A 22,075-nucleotide genomic window follows, 5' to 3' on the forward strand; every position below is an offset into this window, starting at 1 on the left:
CTCTTATTTGCTTGAACTATCACTTAATGTTACACATTTTTAGAAACGAACCTGAATCTAAGTGTTCGCAATAGTAATACTTATAATTGGTGAATGTAAAAACAATGATTATTACTCATGTCAAGGTTGATGTACTGCTGTATTGTAGGACAAGGCTACATCACTCCCTACATGCATGTGTATGTTTGCTTCAATGACAGACTGTCTCTCCTCATCCCGTATTAGTCACGTCACCTGAGCCTCAACGCTGAACTGCTCAGCCCTGACTCATCCTGCACATGGATGCACGAATAAGATATAAATGTAAGATGCAACACAAACCTTTAATGTCAACGTAAACAATACAACATGCCATCAATATCCCACAATGCCTTGTCAGTCCCGCACATATGCATGAGGAGGTCAGTAACAGTCTTTAAAATGAAAGGCTTTGCTAAGGGCTAAGTAAACCCTGCGGATTAACACAATCAGATTAGTTCAATCGCTCGAGTTAGTCTGGAGCAGCAAGTTTGGCTGTATATGATGAATATCATGGACTGCAATATATTTAGTTTATCATGTAAATGTTGAGGGATTCGAACCTTTTCAGCACTGAGGTAAGTTATAACTCTTAATTACAAAGTTGTAACTGATATACTGATATTCATCTTTGTTCATACAGTAATGCACTTTTGCTGTCAAAAATACAGTTTGTGAAATAGCTATCGAATTGTTTCAGTAAAATTTAGAAGCTGTATTACTAGTAATTTAAAACCGCTGTGATTGTAGATATAACATATAATGTGTTTGTTAGTCATTCCATAGGCTACTCCAAATTTATTGCATGTGTTATAACCTTAAAGAACACACGGTACACAATAGTGTTTATGTGTGTCTGTCTATGTTAGGTTTTGTAAGATTAAACGTGTATGTCAGCCTGAATTCAAAGAGCTTTAATTAGTGTTTGCGTAAAAAGATTACTGCGGAAAACGAGATGCCTTACAGACATAATAACAGCTCACGTCTGTACCTTTGGGCTTTTTGTCTCTCTAGTAGACTGAAAATAGCTCTGTGGTTTAGTGCTAGGCCTACATTTTCCGCATGTGTGACTTAATTGTACACGACTAACTCAAAGTTTCTACGTTTGAAATTGACGTCTTGTATAACAGCGTTCCTTTTTGAAGTATAGGCTATATGTGAATGATTGGTATCACATATGTGTATGTCATTGTGGAGGTAAATAGACCTGGGCTCATATGTAAAGCTCTAATAGTGCTAGAAACGCATGATCATCGTTCCAGCCAATGTCTAATCACTAAAAATACAGTACGTAAAGCAGTTTTGCCTTTGACAGTTATGTGGTTGTTAGCGTTGGTGTGTGTGCTTTCACAGCTTGGTGACCCCTACACGGGGTGAAGTTCTGGAGCGATGAACACAAGCAGCCAGATCCGTCTGCTCCTCTGGAAGAACTGGACACTCCGCAAGAGACAAAAGGTACCATTAGCCCATTCACTGAGATGCAAAACAATGATCAAGGGCTGTACTTTCCAAAGCCTCAACACAGCATCTATTTTGAGTGCTTTGTTTATATCACATGACACAAACCTCAGAAATTCAGTTCAAGCACAGGCATTACACTCACATGGCACACAAAACCAAGATAAAAGGTGTAGAGGCTTGTAAAACACTCGAGGAGATCTGTTTGTTTTGCTACCAAAGTACAATAAATTTTATTTCTAAATCGTATCTTTAATCTGATACATTATATAACCGATGTTATTTGTTTAACATCCGAATAGCAAAGTCATTGCTGATATACCCATTTCCCCCCAAAAACTTCAGTCAGTCTGACTTTTTCTTTGTTCTTTGTTTCTCTTTTCATGTGTGAACAGATTCGCTTCCTGGTAGAGATTCTGTGGCCTGTCATTTTATTCAGTGGACTAGTGTGGCTACGAGGAGCCAATCCCTTGTATCGCCAACATGAATGTAAGAATTTGATATTTGTGGTTTAGAATCAGAATCAGAAGGAGCTTTATTGCCAAGTATGTTAACACCCACAAGGAATTTGACTTGGCGACAGGAGCTTAGTGCAGAAGAAAGTGTACACATGGTGCAAACAATAATGCACTATATACAAAAAGTAAAAAAATAGACAAAAAACAACATATAATTTTTTATTGATATGTAATTTACTGTAATAATATAGCATTTCCAGTCCACAAGCTGTTTCAAGTGTGCTTTTTGTACATTAAGGCCCAATCCCAATTCTATTTTCTACCCCTTCGCCTACCCCTCGCCCCTTCCCCTTGCCTCTTGAAACAAAGTAGCAAGGGGAACGCCTACAAATTTTCCGCTAAGAAATGGGACACCACTACTACACTGTTATACGTCATCATATACGTCGTTGCTAGCTCGTCACGTCAGAGGACATGTGCCGATGCACCGGGTATATGACATAAAAATATATTTTCTAGTATCATGTCCGCTAGCAAACATTAGCGATTTTTTGCAAACGTTAAAACAACATCACCGTAAGTGTAATACCACAACTTTCTTTTTGCTGCTGGTATTGGTAATAGAAGTGAGCAATATTTGACGCGTAAACATTAAAGTCTTGGCAATCGGATTTAAATGCCATAGTCTCTTTATTGCGCTTCAGTAAATAAACATTGCTTTAAATTGCATCCTGTGGTATCATTTTGTTTGTTTATTTTTCACCGAAAAAGTCCACAAATTCCATACCTTGTAGGTACTGGCTACTTTTCCATTTGGGTCCACATAATATAAAAAAGCCTGTTAACCTCCTGAAGCACGACCCAATACGGTCAAAAACTATGTGCTTCCCTACTCCAATCCACCTGGCTCATCATCTCATCACCCTTATATACGTGTGAATTCACTCAGAGTGCCACCCAATGGACAAATATATTATTACAATAAAAATGGTTACAACAGTAAGTACTAACACAAGATTGAATGTAACATACATAAAAGGAAAAATTGTCATAAAAATCCTTATTAATGGCAAAAATTACTTACATTTATGGGTCTGCTTGCTCGAGTGAGCGGCCATGTTGGAAATTTCTCTTAGCCCTTCGTTTGAAGTGAGGTCCCGAACAATCTTCGTTTGAAGGGCTATCTGGCCCTTACCCTTACCCCTAGCCCTCCAACCAAAAGAGAATTGAGACACCACTACCCCTTCACGTGAACGCGCCAAACGGAGGGGTAGGGGAAAGTGTAGGGGTAAGGGGTAGAATTGGGATTGGGCCTATATATGGATTGTATCTGTTCACTTGCCATACCTTAGTTCTACACTATTAGAAAAGGATGGGTTGTTCCAGCCCATGGTTGGGTCAAATATGGACATTTTCTTGATTGATTTAAACCAATAGTTTTGGCTTTTAGATGGTCTTCCTGATAGTATCTATCCTATCCTAATAAAGTATATTGGCTAACACCGTGTCTACACCGGACGCGACAGGCGCGACTCGACATGACAACCTGCTTGTTCTTAATAGATTTGTCGTGCCACGCCGCATCCAGTGTGGACAACATTTAAAATTATAATGGGTTCTAATTGCGTCTTTTGTCGTGTCATATTGCGTCGCGCCGGTCGCGTCCAATGTAGACACGGCGTTACAGATCTAAATCAGAATGTTGAAACAATTTGACGATTCCCGTCATTTCACCAGTTGTAAATTATCCATTACCGTCTGTCTTTCTGTTTAAGAATTTGCTGATCTTGTTTGTAAATGCAGGTCATTTTCCGAGCAAGGCTATGCCCTCTACAGGAATCCTGCCTTGGATCCAAGGGATTTTCTGCAATGCTAATAACCCTTGTTTTCGTCACCAAACTCGAGGAGAGTCAGCTGGGGTTGTTTCCAACTACCATAACTCTATGTAAGTTAAACGCTATTCAGAATTGCCCATAAAATCATAATAATCTAAAAGATTAAGCTCGGACACATTTCAATTATGAAGGAAAAAGTTTACATTATTGCCATTTTTTCAGGAGGTTTAATACCTCTCAATTCAAATTGTTATTTTATTTGGTCTTACTTCTGAGCGCTACATCCAAAAATGGCGTAGGGTTGTGTATCATACAGTAAACTACAGTTTTTCTTAAATGTCTGCATTCTTAGACTGGCACGCTTCTACGCAGACTCTCAGGAGCTCCTGTTCAATGACACAGAGCTCCATCAGCTAGGTCGTCTATGGCAAGAAGTCTCCGTCATGAGCGACTTCATGGAGACACTGCGCACCAATCCTGAACTGGTAGCAGGTATTTAGGGTGGAATATTTTTTTGCTCTCTGACCCACTAACCCTTTCCTCAGAGTAACTTGATGGGATCTCTTTTAATGGATCTGAAGGATGGATGGAGTGGGCATTTCCTCTCTTATACTTCCATACCCGTTTCCCTTTTCCTGTTCTTTTACACGAGTCGATGACTGACTCGGAGAGTGAGTGCAATCCAGAGTTATATTCCTGTGAGGTGTTTTTTTATCTGGTTATTTTGCCAGACAGGATGTGTTTTCCTTGATCGACATATTTTGTTGGTACTTGAATAACATTCTTGTAAAGCAAAAACAGTTTTATGAAAATTATGGGATAGGTTGGTAAGAACTGGTTTGATTTTCATTCTTCTGTGTAATCCCATTTTGGGATTGAAGAACCAGTACAATATGGAATCAACATTCTTTCTTCAGCCATAAGACAAATCCTGAAATCTGATTGGTCGATACAAATGTTGTTCCAGGACAAACAAAGAGTTTAAAGAAACATGCTTTACTCTAAATAATCATTGTCATCTTTTATTTCCTTGTACTGTTTAGTTTTATGATTTTAGTTTCATAAATATATGATTTGTACCAGCAACTGCTCGAGCAACTTAGATACTGTATTTGCTGTTGATTGACACATCCTGTCAGAAAGGAATTCAGTACTCAAGTGTTCCTTTGAGCCACTTTGTCATTCTCACCGTGAATACATTTCAAAGTCATTATACATGTTGTTCAGCAGACGCTTGCTGTTAAGAGTGCTTCATTCAAGAAGGTCTGGGATGAATTTGTCTCATTTCATGTGTATATAGGTCATAGGGTGTAGGGACAATTGTATTTTTTCAAACCTGTTGGAGACATGGTTTGTAAAGTTTAAGAATAAATACATTTAAGAATAATCTCCAAATCTCAAGTCATTCAGTTTCTTTCCCTCTTCTCCTTTAGGTAAAGGGCTAAAGGTTGAGCACATCCTCAAGGACGATGAGCTTCTGACATCATTCCTGCTGAGGGACGCTGGACTTTCACAGGCTGTTGTAGATGATCTCACAAATGCAGAAGTGCGGGTGGAGCAAGTAAGCCGGAGTAATACTTCTGCTTTACTAAAAACAGATAAATTGCTTCTGTTTTGAGGAATTCGTTTTTAGAAATGTGATTTTAATGTGAATTTGTTCAATCAAAAAAAGGCAAACTAGATGTTTTCAAAGATAGAGCAAAATGTAGTGGATTTACGGTGTGTTGTCTTGGCACTAAAAACCCTTCCTGAGGTTTTATGTCACTGTCTTGATGACGTAAGTCTTTTGTTTCATGTTGGCCCCCTACACATAGTGTAATTTATGGACATAGTTTCATTGTCTCAACAGAATCGTTAAGTGGCCTGCTTTGATCCTATAACTGAGTTTCTGCAACACCATTTATTGTAATGTATATAGATCCATAATCCTGTCTTTGAATTCTGGAATACAATAGTACAACATTTCTTTAGTAATTTCAAGGTTTGAAGAGTCAGGAATCTATACATCTGAGAATGTTTATGCATGCACATATTCGGAAAGTTCTGGTTTTATTCTGATTTGGCTCTTTCTCCTGTGTGTCCAGTTTGCATATGGAGTCCCGGATCTGACTCTAAAGGAGATTGCCTGCAGTCAGGCTCTTCTAGAGCGATTCATCATCTTCCCCAGCCGCAGAGGGCTGTACGGGGTCCGGAATGCCATGTGCGCTCTTTCCCAGCAGAGGCTACAGGACATCGAGGACGTGCTTTACGCCAACATTGACTTCTTTAAGCTCTTTAAGCTGGTCAGTCATAACACTTCCTCTGTTATTCTGATGTATGGAGAACTGTGATGTAGATCATAAGATGTGACCATGTTTAACAACTGATTTGATTTGGGATTTCCCAATCCCTGGGACACGCTCCCCTGGGTGGCAAAACACCCAGCAAAATGGCTGAGGAGAATAGGAGAAACAAAGAACCTGGGACTCACACATGCAATTATTTGATGAAATTACAAGCAGCTGGACTCGATGGTGATTTTGCAGCCTACGGGGGCACGCTCTGGCGTGCTCACGTGGTAAATTGACGACACGTCCCTACCCTCTATTGATAATTGTGAACTGGACTTGTTTAAAGGTCTAGTGTATGAACTTTAGTTGCATCTAGTTTTTTTCATGATTTCACATGGTACCTAATATTGGAAATATACAACAAGCAAATTAAAGCAGTGCTAACATCCTAATATAGAACATTGCTTTACCCATGGTTAAAAGTGGCTTTAACCTGGTCTTTAAAAAGAAGATAACCCAGCGCAGTGGGTCACATGCTTTAGAATTATAGAATAGGTGTTCTTAACACACAGCACATGTTAGCTGGTGGTGCATACTTTACCAATCTAGGAATCTGGATTTTGGGCCAGACCTATTTATCTGTTGTTCAATTTCAGGACGACTACAATATGACTCTATATATTGTTCACCTGTCTGTTTCTTCTGTCTTCTGCTTTGAGTGCTTCACTCTGGTTTAGGTGGAAGCAGATGGTATTGTAGTGTTAACATGATGACACACTACTTGGCCTTATTTACTAATCAGATTAAATCGGATACACTCTCAGGTGGTTCAATGCACTTGCTGATCATCGAGCAGATTTGCTTTTTCTCACGATGATGTTGGTTTTTAAACAGAAGTTTCTGATTTACTTTTGCAGGGATTATAGACTGTTTCAGCGGCAACAACATAAACGTTATGTGGCCCAAACTTAACTTCCAGCACACCTCTGCAAAGAAACTGTCGTTTTAATTTACTTGAATACAATTAAAATAGAAAATATTAAAATCAATTAATATAAATTAACAAAATAAATTGTTATATTATAACCAACCACTGGCTGGAAGTAAACTTCAGGCCAGGCGCATGCATCCACTATACGTTATCTTTTTTTGCTTCACAATAGTATAGTCCCAGTGCTTTATTAACATAAAGCATATTTTTTATTACAGCGTAATGAATAAACAACAGATCAATAAATGATAAGTACTAAATAAACAAAGAGTAAATGAGTTAGACTATGATAATTCACTTGTTTCATTTTTGTCAAAACACAGATATCCAGAAATTGCCAAATGCTGAAAACGTTCAACACAATCTCACAGCAATTTGCAACTATTTTACGAGGTGGCTAAACCGTACTAATTTGTACGATCTCATTCATACATTTTAGTATGATTTGTTTTCATACCAGTGACATTAGTTTTAGGGGTGGTGTTACGGAAGGGGCTTCCGTATGGCAGTTTTCTTTTAATCGTACGTTTTTGTTCAATTCACATCACAAGAATTGATACGAATTTGCCACCTCGTAACATTGTTACAAATTACTGTGAGATCCGGATAAAAGGTTAGGTTACAAGAAGAGTATATGATACAAATGCAGAGAAGAAATTACATTACACAATAAAAAATGTGCGTGTGAATTTTTTATTTTTATATTTGACTATTTTTACATCATAAGGTGAGTTTTCCTCAAATTCTGTGATATCATGAAGAGTCAAAATATTGTTAAATTATTAAACGTTTTGAGCATGTCTTCTACGCCCTGGCTAAAATAACAGGGAACACATTCAGTAACTGGTAAATTGTTTGGTAATATAATATATATGTATGATAAATGTTAATTAAATATACATTTGTAATTGTTAGTAAATGTACTGTATCTGTCTATTTGTCTTCATATTTGTTTAGTTGCCCATGGTGCTGGATAGACACTCAGCTGGGATAGACCTGCACTTCTGGGGACAAGTTCTTTCAGCAGTATCTGACAAGCTTCTGGAGGTAAAACTGTCTGAGAGCGTTCAGTTCCTCTCCTTCATTCTAAAGCCTTATTTTAGCATCCAGGAAACTCTTCACTTCCCTTTCACTCTTTAGCTCAAACTCAAGGAGAGATGCTGGGAAAGTGTGTGTTACATCCTTGTGTGATTGTAATAGTACATATGAGGTTGAACAAGTCACAAATATCTCATTTTGTGTATGCTAATGAGGTGAAAAGTGCTTATATGACCAACTTCGCAATAAATGTGTATACATGCATGCATGCGATCACATCTATGTTGAAAGGACATTCCACTGAGCTCACATCCTGTAGGTGGAGCAGAATTCCTTCCCTTTGCTTGGGTGACAGAAAGCCTGGCCAACTAATGCTATCACCCATCACTACATCCATCTCCCCTGAGTGTGTGGGTCTGTGTGTGTGTATGGGGAATTCAGAAGGAAAATTATTTATTAAGCCGTCCGCAGTTGAGCAATGACTCATTCTTTATAATAAAAGCCTCTGTGGAAATCAAAATGTTTTCTCCTAGTTATCTTGACCTGGTTTTACTTCGAGTTTATGACCTGTTAAAAAGTGCTGGATCTCACGTTCACCGTGATAGCCTGCTGGCCTCATGTTTTGATAAAGAGCAGTGTTTGCTAGCCTCAACCTAGAGATGAATACAAGTGTAGCATCTGGAAAAATATCTTCATCTATGAGAGGATATCTGCACCTCCCAGGAATTCTGTGTGAATAAGATCCCTTAACCCAGTGTTAACATTAGAGATAACATCAGATGAGAATATGTTTTTAAATACCTTTTTTATGATATTGTTTTCGTGGTTAAGCACTCTCTTGAGAAACGGTATGCTGAAAATATGACCTCACTCTCCAATCCTGTACACAGCAGTAGATCAAACACACATTTACTGGAGGGACGAAGAAATTTGCTCTATAAATAATGTATAGGTTTGATTTTTATTAAAAAAGCAGCTGTGCAGCTGAGTGCAGCTGTAACATGTCAGAGGAGAACTGGCCCTCCCGGCTGGGACTGGTTTCTTCCAAGGTTTTTCCTCCATTTATTCATCATTGGAGTTTTGGTTCCTCGCCACTGTGCTGTGTTGGCTTGCTCACCGGGAGACTGCTGATATTAGATTAGCTTAGGGTTTTGTTAACATTGCTTTATTAGAATGGTCTTACTCTTTCTACAATAGCATGTACTGTATTGTAGTCTAGCTTTTTCTGTGTTTTTCCTGTAAAGCTGCTTTGAAACAATGCAACGTTGTAAAAAGCTCTATATAAATATAATTAAATTGAACTGAACTTTGATAAAGTTGCGGGTTCCCAAAACGTTATCTTTATGCTAAGCATTCCTGTAGCAAATATAATTCACTACCTTGCTTGCTATAAATCATCATAGAAGTACTCTACCAAAACCATATGCAATTTTGACATTAAATGTGGCATTAATTTAAATGAAATGAATCGTTTGTGTGCTTTTGGTCGGTCTAATTCATACGCAATAAACTCGGACAACAACCACTTTCGCAGCTTGCAGAGAGGCAGAGCTCCAAAGACTTGATGCGGGCGATGTCCTCCATCCTCCAGCCAGGAGGCCCCTCATCCTTCAGCCAGTTGATGTCCACTGTGTCAGATCTGTTCTGCGGTTACCCCGAGGGTGAAGGCACCCGGGTCTTCTCTTTTAACTGGTATGAGGACAACAACTACAAAGCTTTCTTAGGCATCAACAGCTCCAGAGGACATGACAGCTACAAATATGACAAGACTGCAAGTAAGAGCACTTTCATTCCATCTTTTCTGAGACATATAATTTGACCTGTTATTTGTAATATCTGGCATGTGAGGGCCGCATTTACTTTATTGTTTTTTCTACTCAAATATGTTGACCAGAAGGGATATGTTCAGTTTACTTAGTTTTGTCGTGTCTACGACATATCAACTTCTCAGAATGTGATAATATGTTAGGGCCACAACAAAACTTGGTGAATCAGACATATCCCTTCTTGGTCACGTACACACGCATTCTCTAACTTCTCACTCTGTCAACCACAGCCCCATTCTGTAATGCACTGATGCAGAACCTGGAGTCAAACCCTGTTACGAAGATCGTGTGGAATTCAGTGAAACCTCTCCTGATGGGAAAGATCTTATACACGCCAGACTCCCCTGCTGTCAGAAAAATATTAAAGAGTGTAAGAATAAATATCCTCTTGCTTAAACACATGCGCAGTAAATGTAACCTTTGCTAATGTAATAATACAGCCAGTCCATGTGAGGCCATTCCAGTTACAGTTTAAGGAAATTAATCATACACGATCTTGATATAGCTGTGACTTACATTTACATTTTGTTATTTAGCAGACGCTTTTATCCAAAGTAGGAGAAAACAATAGAAGCCATTTGTGCAACAAAAGAACAACAATGCATAGGTGCAGTACAACTGGTCTCAGTTAGCCTACCACAGTATACGAAGCTAAAAATCTTTTTTGGGGTGGATAAGAAAGTATAGAAAAGAAGTAGAAGACTGTACAAAAGGGTCAGATGTTGACGGAAGAGATGTGTTTTTAGCCGATTCTTGTTGCGATGACTTTCAGCGATGACATTTCTGTATTTCATGTTTCAAATTATTTCAAATGTTAAATCATCGGGCATGAAGAGATATCACTTTATATTAATGTTCGGTGATAATTATTTGATTGTTTACTTATCCTCATGTCATTCCAAACCTGTATGCACTGCTTTCTTCTGTGGAACACAAAAGAAAATATTCTTTTTGGAACGCTATTAACCAAACAGCATTGGACCCCATTGACTTCCACAAAACAACAGAGACCTTTCTCAAAATGTTTTCTTTTGTGTTTCACAAATGAAAGTGTTATACAGGTTTTCATATGACACGAGGGTGAATAAATGATGACAGAATGTTTTATTTTAGGTGAACTATCCTTTGTTCATTTAGCTAATGCATTAACTAATGTTAACAAATGGGACTGTAAAGTCTTGCCAGTAGCTCTTATGATCTCTTATCTTAAAAAATAAAGTGTAGAAATGATTGCATGGACCTTTTAAGCTACAGAATGGCCCTAATTCTTGTTTAACAAAAGATATTGCATTCGGTAACACATGCATTGTGCTTGTTTTTGTGTTCTCTAGGCCAACACTACATTTGAGGAGCTGGAAAGATTGCTGAAGATGGGGAGGGCCTGGGAAGAAGTAGGACCCCAGCTCTGGGATTTCTTTCAGAACAGCGTCCAGATGAACATGATACGGGTAAACCCTGTTTCTTTATGTCTCAAACACACACGCGTGCACGCACGCCTCCTGCCTTTTTTTGTTACTTTACATGACACAATGTCAACAATCTCCTGAATACATCAAGTTTATTGATCTCTTTCAGTTACCTTGTGATCCCCGTGGGATTATACTGTACTGTATATTCACACATGATATGGAATTTATCAGAGATTATTTTGCGAATAGTCTTTGTCAGATGCTAGATTAGCAAAATATGATCAAGCTTTGTGTATTTAGTTACATGATTATACAATTGTGTACTATTAGATTTCTAATGTATTGTATGGCATGACAACAAACACCACACCCGTATATGTTATAGTTTAACAGTTTAATTCAACAGTATCAACATCAGTGAGGTCAAACACTTGTGATGGGTGATGAGGCCGGGAGTTCCAATTCATTCTAAAGGGGCTTAATGGGGTCAGGGTTAGGTTTTATGCAGAGCTATATTCTTCCACACCAAACCCAAGACCATTTCTGTATGGATCTCATGCTGGAACAGACAACGTCTTTTAGAAGGCAATGAAGGCATTTTTCCACGGAAAAATGAAAATTCTACCATGAATTACTCACCCTCAAGTCGTTGGACAAGCCTAGGACATCCGTTCATCTTTGCAATGCAAATTAAGATAGTTTTGATGAGGTTCGGGAGCTTCCTGGCCCCCGCCCATAGTCAGAAAGCTCCTGAACCTCATCAAACGGATGTCTTAGCTTGTCAAACGACTTGAGGGTGAGAAATTATGGCTGATTTTTTTCTGCAGAGTTCTCCTTTAACAAACAAATGTGCCATTTTGTCATTTTACCGTACAGGCAGTGTAATAATTGTAACGTAAACATATACTGTATGATGTAGCATTATTATGTGACTTCACTAGAGTTACTGCAATCACCAAACTAGTTATTTAGAAGAAAGTTTCACAAATTGTGCACGATTGTGTGAATTTTGTGTAAATATTTTCCAGTGCGCCAAAATATGGGGTTCGTTTTTATAACCAAAATGCGCATGCTCTTTTTCCTCCCCACTGTAGGACACACTCAGAAACCCCACAGTGATGGACTTCCTGGACAGGCGTCTTAAAGACACAGAATTCACGACAAAGGACATTCTTTATTTCCTCCACAATGCGCCAAAGGAGCACAGATATATAAACATGAATAACTTTGACTGGAGAGATGTCTTCAGGCTCATTGACGAAACCGTACGAACGATCAACCAGTACAGTGAGGTGAGACCATCCCTGCTTCCGAAACTGCCTACTTCCATACTATATATTAGATGAAAATCAGTATGAGTCATGAATAGTATGTCCAAAACCTCAGAATGCAAAACACAGTAGATGAGAAATACCCGGATGGTGTACTGCCTCTGCCGAGATTTGTAAGTGTGCATTGGATGGACACTATTCTATCCCACAATGCCACGAAAAGCTGAATCGAAAAAGTAATCAAATAAAAATAGCAGATGTCTGTTTTTCAAATGTAAGTACCGATAAATGAATTTCTCGTGACTTAATTATGCTTTTAACAACGCCTATGTACAGACTGTTGTTAATACGTCATAGGTCAAAGAGCATTCGGGTCACATGTCAATAAAACATGGTGGATGCAGTATGTCCGAAATACTACTTACACTCATACTATATAGAATGTACTGTTTTAACGGTCGATAGGTAGGTACTTAATTTAAATCAGCATACGCACAGTATGCAATTTCGGATGCAGCTTGTGTTTACCTCTGATGTTCAATCATCATTCATGTTGCCATAGCAACAACAACCTTCACAGATGTAGATTTTAAAAAGAGCACATAAAGTGCCTTTTTATAATGACACATAAGTGTACATAATTCTGCTTATGTTGCCATCAGTGTTTGCTACAGAAGCTACAATAAATGATCAGTTAAAAATATATAATAAAGATACAGAGAAAAAAAAACAGACATTTATCGATAAATAATTTGTCGAAAAATGTCTGAATTAAAAATATATTTCACATCAGAAAGCTCATTGTAATTATTATAGCGTTATATATCTGTGACTATTATAGACCACTTTGGAAAACGTAAACAACCCTGGTCCAGCAGAACTTCTTAACACTGCACAAACATCTGAACAGAATTCAACCAACAGAACATCTATTACTGAATCAAAATGTTAAACTAATACCTTCAAGACTGAATTATATATGTAAGATTTAAAAAATCAAATAAAAATGAACCCGAAGTGCTGGTGGACCAGTGTTTACATCTCGCAAAGTGGTCTATACAAAGCATTACTTTCATTAAGTGGTGACACATGTCATTCTTGCTTCAGAGATATAACCTATAATAATATTTCAACTTTGGATCAGTGGATATATATTAGGAGCTGGGAATGATTTCATGCTTTGTTTTATTTAACCTGAGCAGCTAGTTATCTCAGTCCAGGCCTGCTGATGTCTGTGTGTAAAGTATCTCCTCAAACCAGCACTGGTCTGTTCCTCACTCCACAGAAAGAGACTCTTTAGCTCTGAGCACTACAGTTTTAATTCTGCAGAGTGCTGATTGCTCTCAGCACATCCCCACGAGAATGACCACTTAGCACAGCTATACAGAGCCCACCGGGCCAGATGGGTGAAAGGGAGAAGAACAAGCAAGCTGTCAACAGCATGCAGGCCCCTCTTTTGTATGATTGTGATTAAGAGGGGTGTGGGTGGGAGAAAACACCCTTTGCCAGCGCTGTGTTGTTTTTGCGGCGGGGGGCTTCATTGATGAATGAGGGGGCAAATCGCTTAGCTTCTCTCTGGTACGGTGTTACCTCACCACCTGGACCTTTTCGTAAGCCGGAGGCCCGCATCTTGATTTGAGTGGAATGGTGATGGTGGGAGACGGCTATCATAAAGTGGCGCAGCCCCCCTTTGTCTGGATCAGAGCTGCGAGGCTACGTGCTTCACAAACAAATCCAGTCCGTTTAGCCTATTAGCTATAGATGTCATCACTAAGCCTGACTGAAACTTTAGATGTTATTGTGAAGTGCTGCACCCTTATAAAGAAATATTTCTGTCGGTTTAAGATTTTTCTTATTTTGGTGGTTTTGTTGAGATGATCTCAAATGTATTGCCTGTGAAGAACATGTGTAGTAGTGCCCCAAGAGAACGTAATAGTTCTATGGGGGGTCCCATTGAGTCTTTCAATTCTCTTGTGTATTCAGACCTCTGGTGGCAGTATACAGTATTGTCAATGACTCTATTAGATATGGTGCACATGGAGGCCTCTCGGCTGTAGTGTGGTGACGTTTTCACTCAGCTATTGTCTGGACAATCTCTAGTGAAGGGCCAACACAGGCTCTGTGATTTTCCATGTCAGTGGAGAGCTTTTAGAACGAGAGGCCCACTGTATGGAGACTTTCTTAGCAAACACCCATTGGCATGTGGGCAATTCCGTGAAAATGTCAACCTTACCATGAAAAAATTAAGTTTTTACCAGCAGTTTTTACTTTGGTAACAGCACAGATATTAACATTTGGTGGTTCAAATACCCATGTGACATCTCTCTTCAAAATTGTAAAGCATTTGTTTCATTTTTAGTGCATGATTTCGCAAAGTCAGGTAAGTGTCATTTTCAGGATTGTCACATCCATAACGCTACATATTCCTCATAAATGCACACATGAAAATAAAATAAAATAACTACAAAGTATTTCATGTTCTATAAAGACTGGGATCCCTTCTCCATTAATTGGGTACTATTGCTTCAGGATTGTTCATTTTATTTCACAGAAATCCTATAAAGTTTGTCGTCTCCCAAAAAACGCGTCCTTTTTTTGTCACATCCATAACGCGTGTTTATTTCCATTTTTTAAAATAGAAAATTTGTTCATAGACTGACATTTTTTTATGTTTAGACTCTCAACAAGGGTTTAGTAAAATATAAACAGATGGTTGAATATATTTGTAACAAATTCATTCTCTGAGCATTTTTATGTCACGTCCATAACGCAAAATGTCACGTCCATAACGTTGGAATTGCCCATGTGCATTTGTGCCTAAGCCGGCATCACTGTTTCTATTGTGCATAGTAATAGTGTTAAGATTTGAAAAAATCATATGACACTCTGCAGTGTTAATAATAAATTAATATAATAATGAGAGGTTTTTACGGCATGTAGCGATGAGGTTAATTGCATTCAAAGATGTCATCAGTTTTCGCTTCTTTGCTGAAGGAGATAACGTATTTATGAAACGAGCTTCTTTAGAGCATTTTGTCCGTTTAGGGCTACTGTAGAAACAACATGACGAATGTAAGGGGACCCGCGGTGTATGTAGATAGAAATCGCTCATTCTAAGATATTAAAAACATAACGTTTCGTTATGTAATACACCTCTTAAGACATAGTTATGTATATTATATTGCATTTCTGTCAATAAATCCTCCAAAAAATCACAAGGCACCTTTGAATTTGACTCTCACAAGCCTTACCTGTATACAATTCAATTCAATTTTATTTATATAGCGCTTTTCACAGTGTGCATTGCGTTGTAAGAAAAACACAAAAAGGTAAAACAGAGAACAGATCATGGTGTTTATATAACAAGCAAGATCATTCTAGTAAATAATATCTAATAAATGCAGTCTCCCGGTGGTTTATTTAGCATATTATGCATTAAGTGAATGCTTTGCTGAAAAGATGTGTCTTTAATCTAGATTTAAATTGGGAGAGTGTGTCTGACCCTCGAATAGTATCGGGAAGGCTATTCCAGAGTTTAGGTGCTACGTATGAGAAAGCTCTACCCCCTTTGGTGGATTTAGTTATTCTAGGTGTTATCAAAAGTCCAGAGTTTTGAGATCTTAGAGAGCGTGATGGGTTGTAGTGTGGTAGAAGCTCTGTTATGTAGGTAGGTGCTAAACCGTTTAAGGCTTTATAAGTAATTAAATAACTTTAAAGTCAATACGATACTTAATGGGTAACCAGTGAAGGGATGATAACATTGGGGTTATGTGATCGTATGTTCTGGACCTGGTTAGAACTCTGGCAGCTGCATTCTGAACTAACTGTAGTTTGTTTATTGATGCTGCAGGACAACCACTAAGCAGTGCATTACAGTAGTCAAGTCTTGAGGTCACAAATGCATGAATAAGCTTCTCTGCCTCAGCAACACATAGAATATTTTGTAATTTGGCAACATTTCTAAGGTGGAAGAAGGCTGTTTGTGTCACATTTGAGATGTGATTTTTAAATGACAGGTTGCTGTCTAATATAACGCCTAGGTCTTTAACTGCATTTGTTGGAGTAACAGACAGCCTTCAATTTGCAGGTTATAATCCGAAATATTCTTTTTATGTGTCTCTGGTCCGATAAGTAATATTTCTGTTTTATTCGAATTTAAAAGAAGGAAATTACTAGTCATCCAATATTTTTTATCTTCGATGCACTCTGCCAATTTGGATAGCTGGAAGGAATCATCTGGTCTTGATAAGATACTGTATATAGCTGAGTATCATCTGCATAACAGTGGAAGCTAATTCCATGTTTTCTAATAATGTTGCCAAGGGGCAGCATGTATATGGAGAATAGCAAGGGTCCTAAAACCGATCCCTGAGGTAATCCATAATTTACTTGCGTTATACACATTCATGTTCTATATTGTGTCTTATTTCCTTACACTGACACTATCCCTTTATCTCATCAGTGTATAAGCCTGGATAAGTTTGTGGGTCACATGGATGAAAACTTGATGACCCATCAAGCTCTCCACTTGCTGGAGGAGAATAAGTTCTGGGCAGGCCTGGTCTTCATGGACATATACCCCTGGACCACAGACCTGCCGCGCCACGTCAAGTTCAAGATCCGAATGGACATTGATGCCGTTGAACGTACCAATAAAATCAAAGACAGGTGAATCACAGCATCAATAAGTGGCTCCTTGTGTGATCATTGCTGTGTCATTGTTTACCTCAACTAATAAGGTCTTTAAGTCTTAAATAGTGTAATAATGTAAGGTTGAATATAGAGCTGAATGAACCTTTTCACCCATCAGACATTTATGCTGGATCATGGTAAAGCATAATTAAAATAGTCTCTCTATGGAATAATGAGATTTTACGGCTCCAGGGAAGGTTGAAAGCTATTTATAATGTTTAATCAGATTTCTTCTCCATTGTGCTTAGGGCCGAGGAACATTAAAGGAACATTATATTTAGGCTTTCATCTCAGCCTTTTACAGTACATGTTTAGATACAGATTTTATATAACAGGTGATTGTGTAAGATGAGAATGAAAGATCTTCTTATAATTGTTTGTTTAAGGTATTGTGACCCAACACACTATTGTTATTGTGTCATAAGAGACAGAGCAGCACAATCGTATGTGCTTCATTTGTGTGAAAAGTGACACCACTTATTTGCACCATTAGAAACACTAAACATGCCTGCAGGTGTTAGACTGGTCAGATCTCAGTGTATTGAGACAAATAGTCAGAGATTGAATGACACTGTGGGCCTGTGGGTTCATTGTGTGTCACCATGTGGGCATAATGCAACGCGCAGCCAGCATAAACAAAGAGTGTGAATTAAATTACAAATCGTGATTTATGGATCAATGTTAATTTAATTCATTTAAGCGTAGTACTATGAAAATTCAACCAAAGCTGAGTAAATAAAGTGCAGTGGTCCCCCAAAATATTTGAACCCTTAAACTACACTTTTTTAGGTGAAATTTCATTTGATTACAAAATAAAGTTGCAGGAAAAAAGAGAATAGTTTTTCTGAATTTATAATTTATAGCCATGGGTTTAAGGAAAATGGTCAATTTTGTTTCATTCTGTGAAGACAACCTTTCTCCCAAGTTCTATGAAAATATCGTTTATTTGCATTTATTACCAAAAAAGTAGTCAAAACAACAAAAAGATTCAATGTTTTTAGATCTCAAATACTACTAAGAAAACAAGTTCATACACAAAATAAAACTAATAGGCCTATTTTACATGTACTTTAGGATCAGTTCAAAAATGAACATATGATGGAATAAACCTCTAAGTCTTTCACATTGCTGTTGGATGACTTTATCATTTCTGAGGTTTGTTTCTGTTTAAATTCAGCAGACACCTGAATGGAATGACCACAACACATGTAAAAATAAAATTAAAACACAGTTAAAACAAGTGGTGTCTGCAAATGATTGCTCGGCTAAGATATTAAACAAGTTATTGCCTAAACCTACAAACTTGTAATAAGCTTGCATTCTTTGTTTTTCTCTCAGATACTGGGACCCTGGTCCCAGGGCAGACCCTGTGGAGGACCTTCGCTACATCTGGGGAGGTTTTGCCTACCTGCAGGATATGATTGAACATGGTATCCTCAAGTTACAGACAGGTCATGACTGGCCTTTGGGTGTTTATCTGCAGCAGATGCCCTACCCCTGCTATGTGGATGACATGTGAGTGAGGATGAAGTTTAATGGCAAATTTCAGATTACCTCAGATAACTTCACCTGCTAAAGACTAAAATCCTTCCTTACTCAGCTCAATTTTTCTATGATGCCAGATTCTGATTTTGCTTGTGTGTTTTTGTGTGTGTGTGTGTGTGTGTGAATGTGATGAAAAAACATAAAAGTTCAATCACATTTACGTATCCCAGTGTTTAATGGAACCTGTTTGATTTTTGTTTGATCAAGGTTTATGCTCACCTTAAACAACTGTTTCCCCATCTTCATGGTGCTGGCCTGGATCTATTCTGTGTCTATGGTGGTGAAGAGCATTGTGCTGGAGAAGGAGATGAGACTGAAGGAGACTCTAAAAGCTATGGGCGTATCTAATGGAGTCATCTGGTACACCTGGTTCATTGACAGTTTCCTCATTATGGCCACCAGCACTGTTCTGCTCACGGGAATGATCATGGTGAGGAGAAAATGTGCCTGCTTTGAAACCTTGTTTATCATGGATGTCAGTGTTTTATTGTGACATCTGCTGGGTGTATGTTGTTACTACTCTGTCTTTCTTTTTCTCACTCTTTTATCTGTCACAAAGTCCAATGCTAAATCAGCCTATAAAAAATGTTATTAAGTTGCTACAATATGACTACAACAACTATCACTATGTTCATGCGAACAAATGTCTTAGTGTAGCAACTTTTTTAACTTCACATTGGTTTCAAAAGTTATGTTTGAGATATGATTTTGTGTTTTTATAATATACAGGTAGATAGAACAAAACATGACAGTGTCTTCAAGTAAAGTTAACGGGATAGTTCACCCAAAATAAAACTTCTCTCATTATTAACTCACTCTCATGTCATTCCATACCTGCTTGACTTTTTATCTTTTGCAGAGCACAGCTTATATTTGGAAGAATGTTGGTAATTAAACAATTTTGGCCCCCATTGACTTCCATTTGAATGGAACATTTCTCTAAATATTTTTTTTTGTGTGTGTGTTCCACAGACGAAAGAGTCATGTAAAGTTTTAGAAAGGGTGAGGGTTAATAAATGATGACGCAATTTTATTTTTTTGGATGAATTGTTTGAACCACTATTTTAAAAATACATTCCACGTTGTATCCATGATTTATGAACTTTCTTGGCTGGCCCATGAGTCAACATCATGAGTTTTCATAACACCAAAGAACAACTGTATCTATCCTGATAAATCGGTAATTTTGCTTATTTTCCTCAGGCTGGAAAAGTGCTGAATTACAGCAATCCCATCATCCTCTTCCTGTTCCTCCTCACATTCACTGTGGCCACTATCATGCAGTGTTTTCTCATGAGCGTGTTCTTCAACAAAGCCAACCTGGCTGCGGCTTGCAGTGGCATCATTTACTTCACTCTTTACCTTCCTCACATTTTCTGCTTTGCCTGGCAGGACCGCATTACCAAAGACATGAAGTTAGCCGTGGTGAGTTCTACCTTTTGGTTTTTGAACTCACCGAACCTGTGATTTTGTCAAATGGCAGTATAAACCAACAGAGTTCAGTCAATGCATTTAAGTTGTCAGAATATTAAAGTGTTTAGAATCTTACATGTCTGCATACTGTCTTCCAGAGCTTGCTGTGTCCAGTGGCCTTTGGCTTTGGCACAGAGTATCTGTCCCGCTATGAGGAGCAAGGCCTGGGTCTGCAGTGGGACAATATTCGCACAAGCCCACTCGAGGGCGATGAGTACTCCTTTTTTACCTCTATACGCATGATGCTATTAGATGCAGTTCTCTATGCTGTCTTGGCTTGGTATCTCGACAATGTTTTTCCAGGTCAGGTTCTTTCATTATACTGTAATTCTGCTCAGTGTGTTAACTATGTTTTAATTGTTTAATAACTAACAGAGAACATGCTTTTGAATGCAAAAGTATAATATAATTTATTTCTATCATATTTCTTGCATTTCAGGCCAGTATGGCATCGGTCGGCCATTTTACTTCCCGCTGCAGCCCTCGTACTGGCTAAAGCTGACACCCCCACCATCAGAGAAGCCTGATCCAGGTTTGTTTAAACTTGCATTGTATAGGCATCTGACTTTATTTCTGGGTTTACTACATGGTACATTACATTCATTTTGAGAACAAAATGTTTCTCTGTAGGGCCTGAGGAACCTCTTGTAGATAACACGGAGAAGCAGGAGCACATGGAGTATGTTGGTAGTTCCCCGGAGCCGAGAGAATGCAACGGTTCCAGCAGTAAGCAATGCAAGCACAGGGAGAAAAGAGAGAGGAAGGAGAGGGAGCGCGAGGAGCAGCTAAAGATGCAGGATGAGGGAGAGATTGAGCAGGAGGAGACACAGCCTGTGCAGACCGGTAAGAATCTGTGTTCATTGTTTTGTCTCATGCTAGGCTAGTTAAATTCCTTTGTTATGTTTATGTGACTGCTTTGAATTTCTTTGAATTGCAGTTCAGTACATTCTTAAGTAAAGTTTTGTCATTCCAGTTCTATTTCAAATGTATGAACTAAAAGGGAGCCACTTCTTTTAGCCCCACCCTTAAAGGGATAGTTCACCCAAAAATGAAAATTCTGTCACCATTTACTTTACTTCATTTACTCCCTCAAGTTGTTCCAAACCTGTATTGAGTTCTTTGTTCTGTTGAAAGATATTTGGAAGAATGTTAGCAACTGACATTTCCGGGACATCGACTACCAAGTGGAATTTTTTTTCTGTTGAACACAAAATAAGATTTTTTGAAGAATTTAGGAAAGCAAACAGTTTTGGGGCAACTTTGACCACCATTTTGTGGTCAATGATGTCCCAGAACTAAAAATAGCTAACACTCCCAGGTTTGGAACAATTTAGTAATTTGTAATTTAGTAATTTAATTTTGTAATAGTAATTTAGGTGAGTAAATGGAGACTGAAGAATCTTAATTTTGGGGTGAACTATCTCTGGTTTGCTGGTTTTTCTAATTGTTACGATTTACAAACCATTGCTGTGGATGTGAACCTGTAATGAATTGTTATTGTCATTCAGGTGTGTTTGATTGAGTGTCTGTATGGGTCTTGTCCCCACAGGGAATCCATTGTTTGAGTCAGAGCCAGACGGGCTGTTAGCAGGTGTATCAGTGCAGGACTTGGTAAAAGTGTATTCTAGATCTTCAAGACCTGCAGTGGATTGTCTCAACATGAACTTCTACGAGAGCCAGATTACTTCTTTCCTGGGTCACAATGGGGCAGGGAAGACCACCACCTTGTGCGTCCTTTGGTTTTCTACATAGTTGTCAATGACAAAACTCCCATTAAGTCTGTAACATTAT

General features: G+C 38.3%; 1 protein-coding gene across 1 annotated transcript in view; it reads left to right on the plus strand.

Moving 5' to 3' along the window:
- The first annotated feature begins 483 nt into the window (after nt 1-483).
- abca4b (ATP-binding cassette, sub-family A (ABC1), member 4b) overlaps nt 484-22,075 on the plus strand; it is a 34,930-nt gene continuing 13,338 nt past the window's right edge. Inside the window, 20 exon segments of the mRNA XM_057334147.1 lie at nt 484-596; nt 1,372-1,473; nt 1,872-1,965; nt 3,738-3,879; nt 4,122-4,261; nt 5,203-5,330; nt 5,854-6,051; nt 7,988-8,077; nt 9,603-9,843; nt 10,125-10,264; nt 11,226-11,342; nt 12,398-12,595; nt 17,037-17,242; nt 18,605-18,781; nt 19,019-19,241; nt 20,015-20,236; nt 20,383-20,587; nt 20,724-20,816; nt 20,915-21,127; nt 21,834-22,011. Of these exon segments, the coding sequence (XP_057190130.1) occupies nt 1,408-1,473; nt 1,872-1,965; nt 3,738-3,879; nt 4,122-4,261; nt 5,203-5,330; nt 5,854-6,051; nt 7,988-8,077; nt 9,603-9,843; nt 10,125-10,264; nt 11,226-11,342; nt 12,398-12,595; nt 17,037-17,242; nt 18,605-18,781; nt 19,019-19,241; nt 20,015-20,236; nt 20,383-20,587; nt 20,724-20,816; nt 20,915-21,127; nt 21,834-22,011 (3,071 nt within the window). The 5' untranslated portion in view covers nt 484-596; nt 1,372-1,407.

This window comes from Triplophysa rosa, linkage group LG5 (genome assembly GCF_024868665.1).
Source record: "Triplophysa rosa linkage group LG5, Trosa_1v2, whole genome shotgun sequence".
Taxonomy (NCBI): domain Eukaryota; kingdom Metazoa; phylum Chordata; class Actinopteri; order Cypriniformes; family Nemacheilidae; genus Triplophysa; species Triplophysa rosa.